The 19,982-nt window shown below is 39.6% G+C and overlaps 1 protein-coding gene across 3 annotated transcripts in view; it reads right to left on the reverse strand.

The window, feature by feature from the left end:
- Nucleotides 1–1,315: 1,315 nt before the first annotated feature.
- The window catches only part of ZNF292 (zinc finger protein 292), a 57,652-nt gene continuing 38,985 nt past the window's right edge, over nt 1,316–19,982 (reverse strand). For 2 of the 3 annotated variants that reach the window (XM_054195063.1, XM_054195064.1), the window contains 4 exons: nt 19,329–19,531; nt 16,331–16,467; nt 14,931–15,072; nt 1,316–13,242 (listed from right to left, as the gene is read on the reverse strand). In XM_054195063.1, the coding sequence (XP_054051038.1) occupies nt 6,058–13,242; nt 14,931–15,072; nt 16,331–16,467; nt 19,329–19,531 (7,667 nt within the window). In that variant the 3' untranslated portion in view covers nt 1,316–6,057. Of the gene's footprint in view, nt 13,243–14,930; nt 15,073–16,330; nt 16,468–19,328; nt 19,532–19,982 lie in introns of those variants that run through there. The other variant, XM_054195065.1, reaches the window with a different exon arrangement.

Here is a 19,982-nt window from a genome sequence, read left to right on the forward strand (position 1 = left end):
CGAGTCATTTCTTCTGCTCCATGACCGTGGCATTTAAGGAAAAAGATGATTCCCAGTTCCCTGGGATGTGAGTAGAGAAACGCAGACTACACAACATGGCAAAACAGTAGCCAGCACGCCTAGTATTCAGTAGCCTGGAATCTGCTCCCTTTAGTAAGGCTGAAAATACTGCTACTCCTTCAGTAGATTTCTCTGCCATAGAAGAACATGTGAAATCCAAAAATAAGAAAACCTTCCAGTAGTAATAAAAAGAATGACCTATTCCCTCCCCACAAATTTCAGACTCTCTCTTAAACGCCACGCACCTCCTCTCTTTGTTATGTGTGTTGCCTGGGCTAACAGGAAGGGGACAGAAATTATCTGAGACGTGTCTTCTGTTGAACCTAGGCTTCCGAGACAACAGAAATAAAAAGCCTAATAGACTTATTTCAGGGTGGCGGTCTCCTTCCTTTGCTGGGATGAAAGACCTTCCTTCAGACATACATCAGTACCGAGCCTGATCAAAATACGCCCTTTACAGAAAAACACCACCTGCAATAAGCGGAGCTGCCTTAATACTGAACTGATTTTATTGTTCATGCCAGGATTAAGAGGAGGAAACCGCAGCAAACACATGTTAACTATTATTGCTGCCTGAATGTTGAATCAATTTTACTGTCTGTGCCAGGATAAAGAGGAGGAAACAGTAGCAAAAAGCACGTTAACTTTTTCACTCAAACAAAACCCAGCTTTGCTTACAAAACATTACTTTTATGAGTACTGGGGTAGCAGTAACATAATTAAGAACTAACTAATCATCTATGTGCTTTTGAGTGTAATTTTCAAGCTTTTTTTTTTTTTTTGCTAAAATAAACCTACTTTTAAAAAAGGTGGAGATCCATTTGCTGCTGCTGAACTTCAGAGCAACAGCAGCCCCTCAAACACTAGCTTGCCAGCTTGTGGCCAGTTAAAGTTTTACATCTCGAGTGATGCCGAATGAGCGTGTCTAATCGAGGCTTTGCAGAATCCAGAATATTTTCTGTTAAATCTCTACGTACACAGGACGCGGCTCATAACAGAAATGCAGTTAGAAACTCTTTTGCAGCTACTGGACAAAATCCAGCAAGGAGCGCAGGAAGCAAAGCCACTGTCCGTCAGCCATCAGTAACGGTGACTGCCACAGTGTGAGTAATTAAGAACAAACCCCCAAATTATCTTGGCCCTTTTGTACCCTAACGCATCATTTTTTAAGACGAAGGCAACGCTATCAAAATAAAAAAAATGCTTCCACGATGACTGGTTTTTAATTATTGAGGACAGATTTTAAGACAGCACATTAATGAAAAAGTATTTATTTGTTGGGTTTTTTTTTTAAAGCAATGTTTATTTGAGAGAAAATGAAGAGAAGCAAACACAGTTTAGCCAACACAGGTTTCTGATTAATTTTTGCATTAGCTGCTCTTTAATAAAAAAGTATATTAAGTCAGGACTTGAAGGGTTTTAGAGCATCCCCTAAAACTCTGTAGCTGGTCAGAGCTTCCCGCTTAGACCAAAAATTTTCCTGTGAAACAAGAACTTTAATTCTTTGGAATGTATATTCAAGGTTTTATTTCTAATTCTATCTTCAACAGCCATGAAGTGATAAACAAACTCCAAAATCAACAAGGTTTCAAGTCTTGGAGGATACTTCAGTTTTGACAAAGCCAGTACCTTACATGAGAAATATTCTGAAAAATTATTACGGACCAACCCTGTGTAACCCCCGACTCGCTCGTAGCAAACCGCCAAGTGGCTTTTACATCACGTGCTGCAAAATTAGTGTTTGACAGAGCCACTAATGAGAAGGAAACGAGCATCACACACGGCAGCTCTGTCAGATTGTACTTAACCTGAGAGAACAGAAACAAACTCATGTACTTTCTGAACCCCTGCTCTTGGCCAGCATTTGGTCTTTTACTGGCTCCTTCCCTTCCACTCCCCTTTCCCAGCCTTTATACTCCTTTGTGCTCCAGTTTAAATTTCACTCATCCATCCATCCCTGAAGTCATTTGTTCTTACATTTTTGGTTCAAATGAGTGTGTGGGCTCGGTCCCTAAACTAAAGGTTTAAGGGCTTTTTCGTGTAATCAACTTCCAAGTCACTCAAAGAGACAAAAAAATTTCAAGTGCTATGTTTTTTTTTTTTCTTTTTACAGTGTACAAGTACAGTCTCCTCAAGCACACAGCAGTTGGTAGGAAGCCAATCTGAGCCCATAGTGTAACGGAGAAATGACACGAGCATTCCATGCACGTTCGTACAAAAATATTTACCTCATTCCTATTTCAAAACATCTCTGCAAACATTAAAAGCTCCAAGTCATACATACATCCTCATTTTCTTTAAAACCCAAGTAATCTCCTTGCCTTGTGACAGATGAGCTTTGAAAAAGAAGTCACAGAACAAATTTTTTCCCTATGTGCTGACAGTTTCTTCCCTCAGCTCCCACCTCCAGTGCCCCTGGCCCCGTTTCCCACCCCTTCAACAGGACCATCTTCCCTGTACCGAGGCTCCATCCCGGAGTAAGCAGGACACAAGCAGGAGCTCCTCTAGCCCGGGGGCCCAAACCTCCAGGTAGTGTGTCCCTGCCCACGCAGGTGGGAGCTCCAGCCAACTCATTCCTTGGCACAGAAACTAATTGCAAGGATACAGCTTTTCCTCACCTCAACCAATGACTGTTTTCAATGTTACTTTTACAAGCATCGCTCCCTCACTCTCCAACACCCACAGCAGGACTCCCCATCCTGCTGAGAACAACCACCCCAAAACACATGAGGACAAACCCACTGCTCTTATTTACACTGAATTCGGGCTCAGACAACACAAGATTTCTTTGCAAACATAGTTAACTACAAGAGAGGCTGACTGCCGGTTTAAAGGTGTCTTTCAATCGCAAGACAGTCTGTACTCTGCATCCAGACTCCTTGATTTCACTGTTTCCCCATCAGCAACAACTGCTGGCTTAGGCAGCATGTTCCCGATGGTGACAAAGGGTTTAAAAGAAAGCGTCTTTGCTCAAATAGACCACGGTTCACAGGTGACACGTCTGGAAGACAGAGACACAGAGGAGAAAGGAGAAAGAGAGAGGGGAGAAGACAGAGAGGGAGCGAGCTGGGCTCAGCCACCCTGGAGCCCCATCCCGCCCGGCAGCCCCAAGGGCAGGGATACGGCTCCAGGCTCCGGAAGAGCTCTCAGTTCAGGCACGCTGCCGCAGCTGTGGCAGGAGGCTTTACACATCACTCAAGGTAAAACACCTAAATGCAAATGCCAAATTTATTTCCTCAGAACTTTTGTAGGTGGCTTTACCAAACCACAGTGCCCTCTGCAGTCCGTGACACCTTAAATCAGACCCTGCCTTCGGTCCCCCACTTTAAGTTTAAAATACTTTTTTTTTCAAAAAGGAAAAAAAACCCGAAATGCACTAGATTACCTGTTGGACAGGCTGTCAGTACCCACCTAAAAGGGGGTTGCCATGGAGGGCACTGACTGTAATGGTACAGCACCCACTTTAATTGGATTAATTTGTTTAAGAACGAGACCATATTAAAAATTTCATTCTCAGAAATTCAGACCCTACATTCAGATCCAAACCATAAGTTGTTTCCTGGCTATTTATTACATTGTGGTTTTTTTTCCTTTTTTTTTTTTTTTTTAAATAGCATCTAGTATAGCACTGTGTAGCTAAATAGTTGTATGCTATTCTCAGTTTAAAAACTGCAAATGATGCAGTATCTACCATTGGGAATGTCAAAGTTGAAACTATTTAACTTACACTACACAAAATTCTTCTAAAAATTAAACAGTTACGAGGTCTGTTGACAGCGACTGCAGTGGTTAGGTACATCTGAAAACAAGAAACTTCAGGCGAGCTTTGCGGATCCTCTCCAGAGGAGGTTCTCTGCCCTCTTCTCCCCTGCAGAAGATCCCCTCTACAATCACTGCGGCTGGCATGCAACAGCAACTCCCATCCAGGGAGACCACGCAGCCTCTGGTAGGTAGAACGTGGCATAACGCACTTGAAATGATTATAACGATCTCTCATAGAGTTAAAATGCAAGGATTTGGTTTGGTTTTATCATTCTCAGACCGCACCTTTGATTTACTAACTTGGCAGAATTATCAGTTGAGTCACGCGGGAGGGATCGAAAGCGAGAGGAGCGAAAGGGCTCCGTTCAAATGGAAGCACGGGCTTTCCGAGAAGGTATGCAATTTAGCACCAGATAGCAAACCAAGGGCTATGCCCGAGTTGAAATGCTGTTGCCTTTCCGCATTTTCATACACAATGCTCACTCTCACAAGAAGTCACTTCATTTGGTTGTAGGAACGTGCCCTCTGCATCGATATTCAAGTAAACTGTCAAAGATTCCAGGTGAATAGCTTAAGAGCAATCAAGTGTAGCATTTAATGCAAAGCTTTACATGGCAAGACAAGTTTATAGGGGAAAAAAAATCAAGCCAATCTCTCCCAAGATAAAGACTATTTTATATTACTGAAGGTAGGTCACATCCAGTAATGAGAATCATCCAAGAAAAATTTTTGGTACCGCACAACCCAGCTGGCTTGTCCCATCCGAGTTAAGAATAATCACGCACGAACACCGACACTGAAGATTCCTGGGTACTGACAGCTCCCACCAACGCATTCACGCTTTTGGTTACTCAACAAACTGGATACCTGTCGTTTCGGTTAGCAGCATAGAGAGACATTGCTCCAATCCCAGGCGCGAGGAGCGGCACCGCTTCTGAGGCTCCTTCCAGTGTGGACAAGAGAGAGGTGGCCAGAGCGCTGCCAGGTACAGTCAGCAAGAGGCAGAAGAGAGCGGAGGGAGCCCATGCCATCAATAGAGCACAACCACCGAGTTTATCTGCAAGATCACAATCTCACTTCCCTTTCAGAAAGTGCCTTGTTTATTCAGTTTTTAATGGTATGGCATAAGGACTCACGTATTTTTATAGATAGATACCAAACTGGTATTATCAAAATAAACAATCTGTTTTATAAACCCACTATTTACAAAAACGGTTTCTGAAGTTTTTTTTGTTTTGTTTTTTTAACAAAAATTAAACTATACACCAATCTAAGTTACAGAAACAAAAATAACCTTTATAAGATCACATGTATAAAACAAGAAATGAAATGTGATTTTATTTAAGGCAATACTGGGCTACTTCACAAATCACCACCTCAAATATATACACTGCTCCACACTACTAATTTTCTATCACATTCACAACGGATTCTTTAATACCAAATATTGTTTTAAATCTCCAATGTAGCAAACTATTTTTATTCACATTTCCATTTTTATTATGGACTCATAAATGCTTTGTATCCAATTAAAAGCAATGAAAAATGTAGCTATAAGAAAACTATTATATTTATGAGTTAACTACATATGAATACCATCCATAGATACTGGATGTTAAAATTTACAAAAATGAGAGCGTGTCAGTACGTTTAACCTATGAAATGTGATCTTATCCAGCTCCTCTCCTGTAAATAAATGCTTTATGCAAAATAAACTGGATATGGCAGACCTAGCTAGTTTTAGTTCAAAAGTTCTTAATTTAAAATGACTAGAGGACAGTTTTAAAAACTTGCTCACTTAGTTACAAATTAAAATTCCGAATATAAATGTGTCATTTAATAGTTTAGACTTACAGACTGCTGGTGGCAGCAAATGATTTACAATAATAAATATATACAAAAAAATGTATCTACAAATAAAGAGGACTGTTATACATGAGCAGTGACCTGGTGAAAGATACCAATCACAGACAACTCACAAAGATTTAGTTCATGGAAAGGACAATCGGATAGAAAGTTGAGGTTTTGATCAAGTATTTACAAAGCTGAAGCAATTACTCTGTTCTTCAAGTCCCATAGGGATAAAAACAAATAAGAAATTTACATGACTCATGTCATGTTTTTTGCTAGATTAAATCACTTCAAAATAAAAGAGCTCCACAGTCACCAGCATGCTTGATGGCTTCCTATTCAGAATAAATTTTATTACAGGTTATGGTTAAACACATTAGGTTTTCAGTATTTTGACTCCCCTTCCTCGGGACGCGTAACAACAACTTTTGCAGCTGTAACCTCTGGATTATCCTCCCAACGTCCTTCGAGCTTTGTCAAACTGACGACAGGTTTCATTTCCTGAAGTTGCTTCAACACACGCTCGGCACAGTCTTTAAAAGTCTTGTCTAAAACGATCTTCACGTTATCACCACAGGGAAGCCGTGAGGGGTTGGCAAACGGTACAAGGGTTTCAGTTTCAGAACATGACCAAGTGACAGTATTACTTGCTATGGAGGTCTTCTCGTTGGATTTTCGTGAGTTCGAATGGGACCCTTTTTTGGTTCCGCTGCTGTGGTAGTCTCTTTCGGTGCTTTTCTTTTGCTTCACAGCAGACTCTTCGAGGAACTTGAGGAATGACACTTCAAAACCCATCGGCTTAAACGAGCTCCAGTCGAAAGCTGCGGGCTGCTCTTCGGCCGTTTGAATGGCGACAGCGGTCTCTTCCTCCCTGTGCATGCTACTCACGTCAATGGGCAGTACTTCCTCAGTTTTTTCGGTTCTCCTCCTCTTATTCTGAGATACATTTTTTTCTTTGTTTGCTCTTTTTAAGTTGTTGGATTTTTGCTTTTCTGAAGGGCAGGAGCTGGTCTCCTGCAAGTCACCATTTACACTGGAAGATATTTTTGCTTGATTTTCAGCACTTGAACAATCCTCGTTAATCAGTTTAGTAATGAATAGTTCTGTCAGTTCGTCCACTTCATCCTTCTCACCTTTTTCAGTTTCCTTTTGCGGTAACGTAGATGTGCTTGAATCATTATTGCTCACTATCAAAGTCGGTTCAGGCTCTTTCACATCGCTTTTTTTATCAGTCTCCTCTTGCTCACAAGAGGCTTCCTTTACTTCTGAGACAGAGTGCTTTTTAGATACAATAAGAAGATTTCTGTGTTGGGAAGTAAATGCTTTGGACAGCTTATGACATTTATAATGCCTTATTATGTTACTTTCACTTGTAACTACTGAGGAGCATCCCTTTATCATACATGGATACTGAGTTATGAACCTGCTCGTACACTCCGATAAGGCATCATTTCTAGCCTTTATTGAATACACGTGCTTGCCACGTTTCAGTGAATAAGCCTTATTTTCTTGAACTTGTATTCCTTTTGAGTTTTTGTTTTCCAAGTTCACATTTTTCTTCCGTTTTGTTTTCACTGACAGCCTGTTACCTTCTTTTCCCGATCTGTTTTTCAGTCCTCTCTGTTTGGACTTCAACGGTTTCTCCTGATTTGCTTTGCTTGAAATGTTTTCCTGACCTGGTGTCAGTCTCCTGGGTCTTATTAGATGATCTTTATGCTTGTCATTATGTTTGTTAAAAATATGCCTTAAGAGGTTAGACCTAGTAGCATAAATACGGTCACAGCCTTCACAGTCACATTTGAATACGCCGTCATCTTCTACTTTGTTTGGCTTTATCTTTATACCGTGATCTGCCTCAAGATGTACAACATAGTTAAGATATGCTGTAAACGAAGTCTTACACTGAGACTGATCACAAGAAAACCTTCCTGTCTCTGGAGCCGATTTCATACTTCCAATTTGCTCTGGGGTCATGTCATGAAGCTTCATATAATGTTGTATCAAGCTGGTAACTTCCTGGAAGATGCGAGAGCAGTCACTCACCTCACACCTGAACTCTCTGACGGTGGGTTTGGTTTCCACCTCATCGCGTTCCTCTTTGCCTGGCTCAATCTCCTCCTCCACTTCGACAGAGAAAGCAGGGAGGTCTGATTTGTGCACAGCTTGGTAATGAAGGATTAGGTTTTGTTGTATTGTAAAAGCCGCAAAGCAGCCTTGATGGACGCACCGGTATGGTCTATAAGGGCTGTATCTAGTGGGAAACTCCAGAGACTTTGTTACGGGCTTCCGACGTTTTCTCTCCTCTTTTTCCTTCCTGTACCTCCTAACCTTGCGTACTTTGGGTTGTGCCTGTGTACTACCAATAGTCTCTGCATTATGCTGCTCCAGTGGAACAGAAACCACTTGGGGAGGTTTTTCCAGTCTTTCAGGAATATTATTTTCTGGCAGAAGTTTTTCCGAGACTTTTACAGGCTCTACAGCTTCCTTTATCTCAGCTTCTTTGACCAATGGAGCTGCAGTTTTGTTTTCTATTATTAGTGTCTGCAAAGTTTTTATTTCAACAGGTTGTGGGGCTGTGTTTACAGTTTCATTTTGAGATCTTCTGCCATAAGGCCTTTTAATTTTTAATTTTACCATCTCCTCTGTCGTAAAATGATGTACAAGCTGACAGTGTGCTCGGAGATTAGAGTTTCTTGTGAATGTTTTTGGACAGGTAGCTACAACACATTTGAACGGAGCATACTTCAGTTGATGTTTCTTAATTTCTAGTATCATTTCTGCACTGTACTGATGAACCTTGCCATAGTGTTTAAATAATGCATCTTTTGTCATAGCACTATAATTGCAGCCTGGATCCTGACATACAAACGGTTTATTTACTTTATCACTAAACTGAATGTTACTTGCCTCTGGAGATATCTGGATGAGGGGTTTATTTTCAGTCGATACAACAGGAACTGCTGGTGCTAGCACGTCTGCTGGAGGACATTGGGAAACAGTCTCAGAGACCTGAATGGGTGAATCATCTTCTAGTTTCAGTTTTTGCAAGCGCTCCAAAATTTCCAATATTTGAGTATCGTCCTTTTGAGATGTCTCAGACTGAGCAGAGCTACTCTTTGCAGTGGTGACATTCCCCGCATGCACGGCAAACTGTGCAGGAGTGGGTAGTTTTACACTATGTGCACCATTTCCTGAAGAAGCCTGTGCATTATTGACTTGCGAATTCTGTTCTGAAGCAGCAATGGTGTCTTGAATTTCAGTTTTCACCTCAAGTATTTGTGAATTCATAGCAGTTTTAATTATTTCCAGGGTTTTTTCAAAGTTCTGCATAACATTGTCTTCTGAAATCTGTTCCTGCGAATTTGCTTGCACACAGGAATTTACAGCCATCATTTGGGAATCCCCATTTTCAGTTTTTACTGTTAAAGGGGGTAACGTATGAGCCTCGAGATTTGTTTTGAAGTTCTCTTTGATGCTGGCCATGAATAACTGATTGTCAACGTTATTGAGTTTCTGTGTGAGATTTTCCACCGCTGCTTGAGAGCCACAATTTGCCAGCAAGTTGGACTGAAAACCTTCGCCCTGTATTTGCACTTTTCCGTCAGTGCTTTTGGTTAGAAGTCCCATCGTTGTATTATTTAATTCTACTTTCTGTGACGTATTGGGCGCGAGCAAAGGTGTAGTTGCTTTTCTCTTCCTCTTTGAAGCACTGGTTCCCTTTTTATTCAAGTTGCTTGATCCTGAATTCTTGGGACTACTTATAACTGAAACTCGCGAACTGTTCCCTGCAAAGTTTTGCGCTGCTGCAACAGTGTTAGAAAACGAGCTGGGACATAAGCCATTTTCAATAGTCTTTAGCATTAAGTCCTCTGTCGCAAAAACAGGCAAACTCTTGCATTCATTTATCGGAGGAATTTTGGCATTGGGGGTCCTGTTTTGGTCTGTTAGCAGGGTACTGGGGTTGCAGACAGGCTGCAGCAGAGGCGACGCGGTTGAGTTGGGAAGAACAGTTGCATTTATCTGAGTCGTACCAGTGATGCAACTTGTTGTAACTACATGTGGAAGTACTTCCGTGTTATCAAAGGTACTCGGGATGCCTGCAGTCTCCAAGGCTTGTTTTATTATTTGATTTCCTTCCTCATTCCCACCGGTATTAAAGTTAGTCACATTGACTCGTGGAAACACAGTCTGCAGTAAAGCTGTGGAACGATTTTCAGCTGCAAGTAACTGGAGGAAAGATGGATCTTTAAAACATGTCTCTGGATTGAAGGCAGACTCCTGGGGTTGCTGCAAGTTTAATGAATTTGAGGAAAGAATCATACTGGCAAGCAAAGACTGTCCGTTAGCCTGCAGAGCTTCTGGAGAAATTTCTGATCCTTCAAGAGGCTTACAATAAGACCTCTTAGATAAGTGACCACCAAGTGATCTAGGATTAGTGAAAACTCTGAAACACCTGCTACAGATAAATTTGCCATCCCTAATTATTGCTGGCCACTTTGCCCGCTTGTTATGCTTTGGCTTCCTTTCTTTCCCATTTGGGCCCCTGCCACGATCTTTTTTCACCTTTTCTGAAGGTGGATGTTGAGAACCAGTTTCATTGAAGTTATTTTCATTACTCAATCGTGAGGGAAATATTTGATCAACAGTTTCCTCTTTTGGGAAAGCAGAACTAGTGTTTCCTTCAAGTTGTGACGAAAAGTTATTTGTGTTATTTTCCAGTTGTGAGAAGACTGAATTTGGAGGATTCTCCGCTGACGAAGGAAAGAGAGACATTGGGCCATTTTCTGCAGGCAAAGGAAGAAAAGGATCTGAACCACCATCAATATTCAGAGGCATAACTGTTTTTGCCAGATCGTCCAACTGGGAAGGTAAAGTTGCACCTGACAGATTTTCCATTTGTGAACATAAAACACTCTCAGGCTCACTTTTAATACGAGTAGACAAACTTGGATTTATGACACTTTCCACTATAGGCAACATAGGATTGGCCAAATTTTCTAGGTGGGTTGGGAAAAGTGGACTTGAGACATGTTGTACTTGACTGGAACAGGTGGGATTCAAATTAGGTTTGTTCTGTGTAGTAAAAGCAGCACCACTGGTGGGATTGCCCACTTGCGACGGCATAAGATATACAATCTTCCCATCGTTCGGCACATTTTGCAGGTTGGTGGATTTTCGTGGCTTCTTATTTTTACGCTGCATTTTAAAAGCGGCATATTGGTCAGGGTGCGCTGCCTTCATATGTTTGCCAATGCTCTGTGACGAGTTGTACGTTCGAGTACACCCCTCAACCTGACAATTAAATTTCTGAATTGGCGCTGCTGGTGGCACAGCTGAAACTAAAGGGCTATTTATGTTAGGCTGCGAAGGAATAAACGTAATACTTTCTAAAGTTTTTAAAGGCAGGTTATATAGATTAGCTGCAGCCTTAATACTGTCTTCAATTTCAAGTTTGGAAATGGGTACACTGTTTCGATATCCTGCCTGATTCTGCACGCTGAATGGATTTACAATGCTCACTTGTCTTTCTAAGCTTTTTGATTCAAGGGCTTCCGGTTTTAGTGTGTCTGAGGTCACAGAAATATTTTGAATATTCTGAGTCTGACTGAGACAGTCTTCTTCCTTTCTTTCTTGGAAAACTGTAAGACAAGAGTCAACTGATGAGCACAACTGCTGGGCTCCAGGTTTAGTGGTATCTACTTTACTGGCAGAAGCAGCCAATTTACCCCTTTTTACAAAGTTATCTCGGATCTTCTGGTTAACAGCAGCCATCTTAATGCTGCTTGCTGGAATTGCCACCTCTGTCTTCACTGAAGCCGTAGGAGACTGCTCCGAACCAGCAGTAGGCAAGGAATCGCTTTGCTGCAGTACAGTCGCTGACGCGTTTACACTTTCATTCCTTACTGGTTCTGCTTTGATTTGATTCCACACAACATTTTCTCCTTCAGTAAAACTACTCTGGTTGTCAGCCGGAGGAGATGTCAATTCCTCTTTAACAGCAACTCCATCAGTATTTTCATTCGCTTTAGAAGGCTGACTAAGATCAGGCTGATCAGGCTGGCTTTCAGGCTGTTGCTCTTCTTCAGGCTGCTTGTTGTGATCCTCAACGTGCTTTTCCAGTTCACTCTGAGAACGGTATACCTTTCCGCAGCCTGTGACTTTGCAGGTATAGGTATTATAGTGTTGTGCTTCGTGATCGTAGAGTAAATAGGCTTCAGAAAACACCCTGCCACATTTAGGAAACATACACTTTGCTCTGAAGACTTGATGCTCCTTCCTGTGCGTCAACAGCTCAGCGTAACTGTTAAAACCAGCCTTACATTTCATCTGTATGCAGATATAAGGCTTGCTGCCACAGTGCATTTGTAAATGATCATTCAGGTGAGTAACACTTACGAAATGTCGTCTACAGTACTGACAAATCACTTTTTTGCTTTGCATTTCAAGAAAACGTTTAGCTTCTTCATTATCTTTATGCCCCTTTGCGTGTGCTATTAGGTTTTTAAAATATTTAAAGCCTTTTTTGCAAAATGTTACAGGGCAGGTGAATTCATTAACAGGGAGTGGCTTTTGAACTGGCACTATCTCTGGTATGTAAGGTTTATCTTTGTCATCATTTTCATCATCTGAGCCATCGTTATCATTAAACACAATGAAGTCTGTTGAATAGAGACTGTTCTTCTTAATGGGTCGCTGCTCCTGTTTGGATACAGAATCGGTTTTCTGATTCTCATTAGCAGTTGCTATTTTAGGAGGTCTTCCCAGTCTTCTCAGTGGTTTCATAGCAGCCAGTCTCTCTTTGCTGGAATTTTTAACATGCAAAGTTACATGGGGAACAAAGTTTTCTTTAGAATTAAAATTTTGGGCACAAATAGGGCAACTGTAAATTCCGTCTTTATAATGTTTTTGTGCATGCCTAACTATTCTATGACCTAGGAATTCTTTGTCACATAACACACAATACTGCATATAAGCTTGCCAGTTCCTAAATCTTGCTGATATGAACCCCCTCTCTCTGAGTTTTTTAATTTCTCTCTTTTTCTGCTTTTCATCTCTGATACCCTTAAGGAGGCTTGTAGCTTCATCAAAAGTGCCAGCAAGCCCATTCACAGAAGTTTCTTTAGTCTCTTCTTGGCAACCCTCAACCTTCTCATAAACTTCACTATCATTGAGTTCATCTATTGATGACACGATGGATGCCTCCTCTCCCATAAGTGCCAGACACTGACGCTTGAGAGTTTTCCAGTCCCAGAACTCTGGATCAAAAGGCCACTGAGTTTTCAGTACAAGTAAGAGCTCACAGCGCAAAGAATTTGGTATTGGAAGATTCTCTTCATCATACTTCTGGTCAGGCTGATTATATAGCATTTCAACAGCATAATATGCATCCACAGTGGGTTCAAGAAGAAATTCACTCAGCTGACAAGCACGTTTAACCTCCAAATCATCTGGAAGCAAGCAGGAGATAGTCTTGCAAATTGATATCTTGACATCTGTATTTTCACTGGATTCCAAGCGCAACGCTTTCACACACAGTTCAATGCAGGTTGCAAGTCCAGCACCATCAATCTGTAAAGCAAGACTAAGTTTAGTAAGTCAGCTTATTATAACCCTTTCTACATTTACAAATAAAAGATATCATTATTCAACCCTAAATATCAGAAAAAATGCACCTGGAGTTTAAAATTATACTTTTTACTTTGAGAAACATAGTGGTTTGTCTTTAGATGCTATCCCTTAAGTTGCACAATTTGTCTTCAAGCTACTGAAAAAATGTGAAAGTTTACATATAACTGAAACCCCAAAAAATTGTATGTTCTGTCTAGCTTGAGGACTTTAGGACTGTATGTTAGAGGTGTTCAGTTTATATTAGAGCAATATCGAGCTTTTTCATGAAATAAAGCCTGACAGTTGTCACAGTTATTTGAGATGAGCTTCTACGGAGCAATAAATTAACACTGGGTAGAATTCATATGGTAAGAAGTGCTACAGTAAGAGAAGCCTGTGATCTTCAAAGAGATCTATAATTTGGAAATCACTTAAGGCATAAAGGTTTATTTTTATTTTTAAAGATTATGCCACTTCAAAGTCAACTGACCTCAACTGAACACATGGCTTCATTCCAACTGAAAGTAATGAGTGTAGTTAAATGTTCCATCATTTAAGTGTTCCAAAGGTCATGTGGTCTTTTCTCATTTATACCCTCAGGCAATGTAAATTACATTTATGTCTACTTTACTGCCAAGGATGCATAGAGAGGCTGAGAATAAAGTCCAGTGAATTTATGAATGCACAAGTCTACTACCCACATGGTCTCCAATTTCTGCCATCAATGAATTGATCCACAGCTCACTAGGGAAAAATCAGTATGGCATGGAGCAGACAGAGCTCTTAATATCACAAGCCTCTGGGAAAATTATTTTCCTCCCCCTCTGTAACTCCAATTCAGTTCAGATCTTTGGAAAAAATAATCTTTAAGATTAGAAGCCCATGACTAGCCATACCGGAACACTGCAAAAGGAAAAAATAAATTTTTATTCTCAGAATTAATATACTGAATTACAGAAATCTCCCAACTAAACGCTCTCAAAAGAGCTCCATTTATTTAGCTATAAACATTAAATAGTGCAACTACTAATGAGAGGAAACTAGGAAAATTAGACGACAAGGTTAGCTGAGATAGATGAACAGAATTTTTAATACAACGTTGGATCTAAGTCCACAAAAGGCAAGTACTTAATTAATCAAAACAAACTGAATTCTTAAGTGGCAGTTCAAAAGGGTTGTGTTTTCTTTTTTCAAACTTTCTGTAATTTTCTTATATATTAATATATAGCCTTCATTTCTTCTCTTCATAAGTTTCTCCTCTCCATTTTCTGTCTTATTTGAAATATGGAAAATAATGAAGAGGAATGTTAGGGCCTGCTAACAGAAAACACCTCATTTAGAGGACATGGACAACAGTAGAGGCTATAACCTCACCTTTAGTTTTTCCTTCATCTCAGTTGTGCTATCGAGCTCTCCTTTTTATCCCCCGATTATTTTTTTTTCCAAAGGAACAAAAGTTTTAATGGGTCAAAATGAATCAACGCATAGTTTACCTGCAGAAGGAACTTGCTACGGCCTTTCCTAAAACCAATTAGGACTGCCCCAAAGCTGATGCTACATAAAGCAGGATGTCTAAGCAGCTTTCATAAATTTTCCTGATTACAGTTCCATTAAAAGTGCCAAAAATATTCTTTCAAGAGTATCCTTACCTCTGAATTAATTACTTTAATCAGGAAGAAAATGTGATAAACAGTCTTAGTTAACACAGAAAGTTGACGACATCTCTCTAGATATACTTGAATAGAAGGCTCTACCCTTTGCTGCAGTTTACTCCAGAAAAGAGTCAGTTCCCTAGAACAAGAGAACAATATTTCAGGGCCAGCAATGCAACTACTAATCTGATCACAAGAAATGCAAGGTTGAGAACAGTTTCTGTTTTGTCTTTGGGAGAGGAAAAAAAAAATCTGAATTTATTCACACCTTATCTTACAGAGAGAAGGTTTTATGAATATACCCGTACTATTAGTATCTAATTTTCAAAATTATCAGAGTGACTCGATTCTAGAAGGACAGATCAGAATAAACCCAGTATTACCACAATTTATGCTACGTAATTACAGACTCATGATGTGGCCTTGAAGAAGGTCTCGCAAAGTAGTTTACTCTTCACTCCACAGACTGGCATTTTACCCTTCTGAATTCTTAGTAATTACTAACAGCTATAGGAGGATGGCTTTTCTCTGTAGTAGATACATTTTTCTTGAGCTGCTCTCCTTTAATAGCTGAACCTAACTGTGATTTAGTGAGAAATTATACCCCAAAGCCAAACAGTATTACCGTATCTACATTAACTCATTAGTTCATTCCTGCTTAGGTGCAAACAGCCAAGAGTATTTAGTACCTTGTGGAATGGTGTAACCCCCAAAACTTTAGCAGAATCTGTTAAAGCAAAATCCTGCATTAGGAGATGTTCTCCTGGTGCTGCACATAAAAAGGAAGTGCACAAACAAAGCAAATTCTTCAGGAATTGTACAGGTTTGAAAGTACAACCAAACTGTTAGCAGTTGGAAATTCAGACCCTAACAGCTCAAACATCTGCCAACAAAGATCAGTTATTTGTTTCCATATTAATGAAAGCAAACCCTAAATAACAGCTATCTTCATCTAGCTTATTATTTTGGTTATAGTAGTAAAGACCTCTTTTTCTAGAAGTCTTTTAGAGAAAGAAACACTGTGTTATGAAATAAGGACAGATGGGAACAGTACTTACACATTAAATGTTGACATAATGCTGACTAGCTGCCTGCAGATATTAAATTCCTTATTTCTACAGAGTAAGATTATGGTCAAGAAAAATTATTAACCACCTCCTGGTATTTGTAAAATGCCTCACCATACACGCAGCCTTCAAATTCCCATAATGGAAGCTAATCTTGTCAAATGTTTTTTTTTCCTGTTCTTTTTTAGCTTTCCAAGAGCCTTCTCTCCTTCGTGTTTAGCTCATAGATTTTTATCGGCTAAAGAAAGTTATCTTATGGCTTATGTATCATCTCTATCTTCCCAAAACTAATTTTTCTTCCACTAGACAGAAAACAATATTCAAACTCACCAGGCACAGTACATCTCTCCTTGCTGCAGCTGGCGAGATAAAAATGCTGCACATAAAATTAGAGCACTTTTTTCATCTCCATCAGATTCTAGGTTACAAATCATTTCTAGAGCATCTTTGCAATCTACTTCTGCAATCTAGAACGGAGGAAAGAAAACAAGACCAAGACTAAGAAAGTGGTTTCATTTTCAGACATACAGTCATCTGATCCTTTGCAAAAAGACAGTAATTTAGAACTTAGTGAATATTTAACTTTATCAGATAAGAGATAAGCTTGAAGGCAAATCAGTGCATTTCTAGATAGAGTGTCAAAACTGATTACGCCACCAGAAACTGTTTTATTAAAGTGAATATAAACTTGTTCCTCAGACATAACTTATTTGTATCTACTCTCCCAGTCACCTAAAAATTTTAACATACAACAGTAATTATTCCTATATATTACATACATATGATAATTGTAATAAGCAGATTTATAACGTTAAATTGCAGCCTAACACAAAAAGATTATTACCTGAAATTCTAATCCAGTTTACTAGTCACGGATGTTACTACGGCTTATATACAATAGTGGGGTGACTAATGAACCCAAAGTTTAACGTGAATGTTCCAGTATTTTTTTTAAAAAATCAAAGATAAAAAGAAAAAGGAAGCTGTACAGTAAGAAGCAGGTCAACTGAATGCTCTTCTAGAACAACATTACAGTCTGCAACATATCTTATTTGTTCAAGCAACGATGGAAGCACTTAGCTTTGTAGCAAAACAAAGGAAAAACCACAGTCATCCAGTAGTACCAGACGGTTGTATCAGTACTGAATCAGCACACTTGTTATAACAACTACTGCCTAATTTGATTCGCAGCAGACTGGTTTGATTACATCAATTAGCGCATCTGGCAGGACATGCTGGTATTTTTTCTTTGACACTGGCAGTTGAAGAATAACTTGACCATTGCAACAGCGCTGTTGGAAATCTCTCCCAAGAAATCCCAGGACCACCCAAAGCAAGAAACAGAAGCGCCCACCCAAACACTCAGCGAGTTTCGTTCTTTGGATAAGGTGGCAGCAAAGCTTTGTTGGGCCCCACGGTATCCAGCTAATTGGTCCAGCAATCAAACTGCAATTTTGAAGAGTACAGCAACTAATTTCTCCCTCTAAATTGACACTTTGTAAGCATACTAATAACCCTTCACTGAACATCATTTGAGGTTTAATAACCTCAGTCATTTTCTAAAAAACCCTGCATTTCTCAAGACCTCAGAGAGGATGAATTAACATAGCTGTAATACCAATTTAAACTGAAGGTCTGCTTTGCGCAGCGCCCCATCTCAGACAGGGACCATCCATTAAAAGCTTAGGGAAGAATATGGGAAAGAACTTACAATAAAGGGAATTTTTTTCTGAAATGTTTTTCCAGCCTCTCAGAGCTCCTAAGGGACCCAGCTTCCAGCAAAGGTCTGTACAGGTCCAGCCATCAAGTCTGTAAGTCTAGCATTTCACATACTGCAGATCTGAATTCTTCACATTATTGAAGCAAACTATTAGACTAATCCAAGCCGAAAATAAAGATGCTACTTTTCTGCCTATTATGAACGGGCATCAAAATTCCCATACCACTAAAGAATAAGCTGTACTTCTTTACAGTTTATCCTTTTTTTTTTTCATTTTCTTACTGTTCTCACACTATGAAATGACTATCCTTCTCAGTTCAGAAGTCCATCATGACATGTTAATAGCATATCTGTCTTCTCTTGGTAATACTTGAACTTTCCAGAATGGTTAGTAATACTGCACACAGTGCTGCAGCTGAAGCTGCAAATCTAAGCAACCTGAGCAATCCAAGGTTTGGAAACATCTGAATTAGGTTCTCAGTGTTAACCCAGTTTGAACTTAGCTGTACGTTATGGCATCCTAAGAAACAAGGCTAGCCCATTCCTTTTGTCCACGGGATTCACGGTTCATTCAATGACCGAGCCCATTCTGCTTTGGGAGCGCGGTGGGGCTGACTAAAGAAGAAAGCATGTTTGCAGGGGCACAAATTCCAAATTCCATTGAGAGTCTTCAGCAAACCAACAGGAGATTGTACAGCCCTGTCACAGCTCCTCCTGAGCCTGTTCTAGCAGGGCCTACAGCAGCCAGAGCTGTGAGGGTAAGTCTGATCCAGTCCTACTGACCATCCTAAGAACATGCCCAGTGAGAAGCCATCATCTTAGAATTTAGTCTACATCTAGGATAGGAAACTTTTCCAGCTCTAACCACTGCATAGACTTCATCCCTTTAAGATCTATTTCAATATGCTTAATACTTATAACATAAATAGAGGACAGAGACAAAAAGACAGCAGAGAGATGCAGACAGTCAAGACAACTGACAATTGCAGTTAGTTTTCCTTTAAGAAGGAAAAAAGCTCAGATAAAACTTTGGTGTGGGGTGAGAAATGACGATGTCACCTGAAAGAATGCAGAATAGTAAAGCTGTCATCTCTTCTTTGACATTTGCATTTAAATAAGAAGGATTTTGTACTTCAAATCAGATCAAATATCTGATTTCACCTTCAATTTCCCCCCAGACATTTGGGTCAAAAAAGGTTACACTTATTCTCTGAACTGAAAGCAGCATCTAAAGGCCCCTATTCTATGTACTAGGTACTACACAAAAATATATAGTTAAAATAGTATGAGTGGGAAAATCATTATCCTCCCCTTACTAACAAGATCTGAGGCAGAGTTTTAAAAAACTTCAAGCAAAAATTAACATAAAATTGTGGCAGAGCCAGAAAATGCCTATTGGCGACCTAATACTACACTTCCACAAGTGTTTTAATAGAGTCTTTACTAGTCAGTTTAAAAGTGACTTAAATGAAAAGAAAAAACAAAATACAAAAAATATTCTAGATCATATTTTAAAAGAAAAACTTCTACAGAAAAACAGCCTATGATTAGTGACTTTACTATCATTAAAGAAATATATCTAAAAAAAGTTCTTCATATTTTACTTACTTCTTCCATTAGCTTTTCATTTGGTGATCCTGAACAAAGACAGACCAGGTAGGTTTGCTTGAAATTGCCTTTTGCACTGATTTCTGGATGGTCAGAACACAGTTTTGCCAGGGCAGTAGCTTGCGTTAATTGCTTTGTTTTCATTAGGTGCTTAATACGCATATCCAGCAGGACGGGGCCTTCAAACACTAAAAATTCATTCACTTCAAAGAAAAACAAGCCAAAATATTACACACACGTTTCACAGCAGGTTACAGAGTTAACAGATGGCATTTACTCATTCATGGCTAATCCCTAAAATTTATACAAATCAAAAAAGGTACGAGGCAAAGACGAGAAAAAGCATCTTTGAGAACTGCACTTGTTTATTGTAAGTATTCCCTGATACAGACCTTTTATCTACTTGCAGGTTTTAATTCGTCCTAATTTCTTGGCAAAATAGCTGCACACAAAACTGATTTAGAAAGCATATAAATATTAAAATACTTAGATACCGTTTGATTATAGTTCTACAGAAAGACAAATAATACAAAGCCACTACTCTCACATATTTTTTTATATATTTGTGCTATGCCTCTGCTAATAATTGCCTTTTAAAGACCTTGCTATGAAAGGATAAATGAGACAAGTGCAGAAGTATCTGAAGCCCTTTCT

This window comes from Rissa tridactyla, chromosome 3 (genome assembly GCF_028500815.1).
Source record: "Rissa tridactyla isolate bRisTri1 chromosome 3, bRisTri1.patW.cur.20221130, whole genome shotgun sequence".
Classification (NCBI taxonomy): Eukaryota; Metazoa; Chordata; class Aves; order Charadriiformes; family Laridae; genus Rissa; species Rissa tridactyla.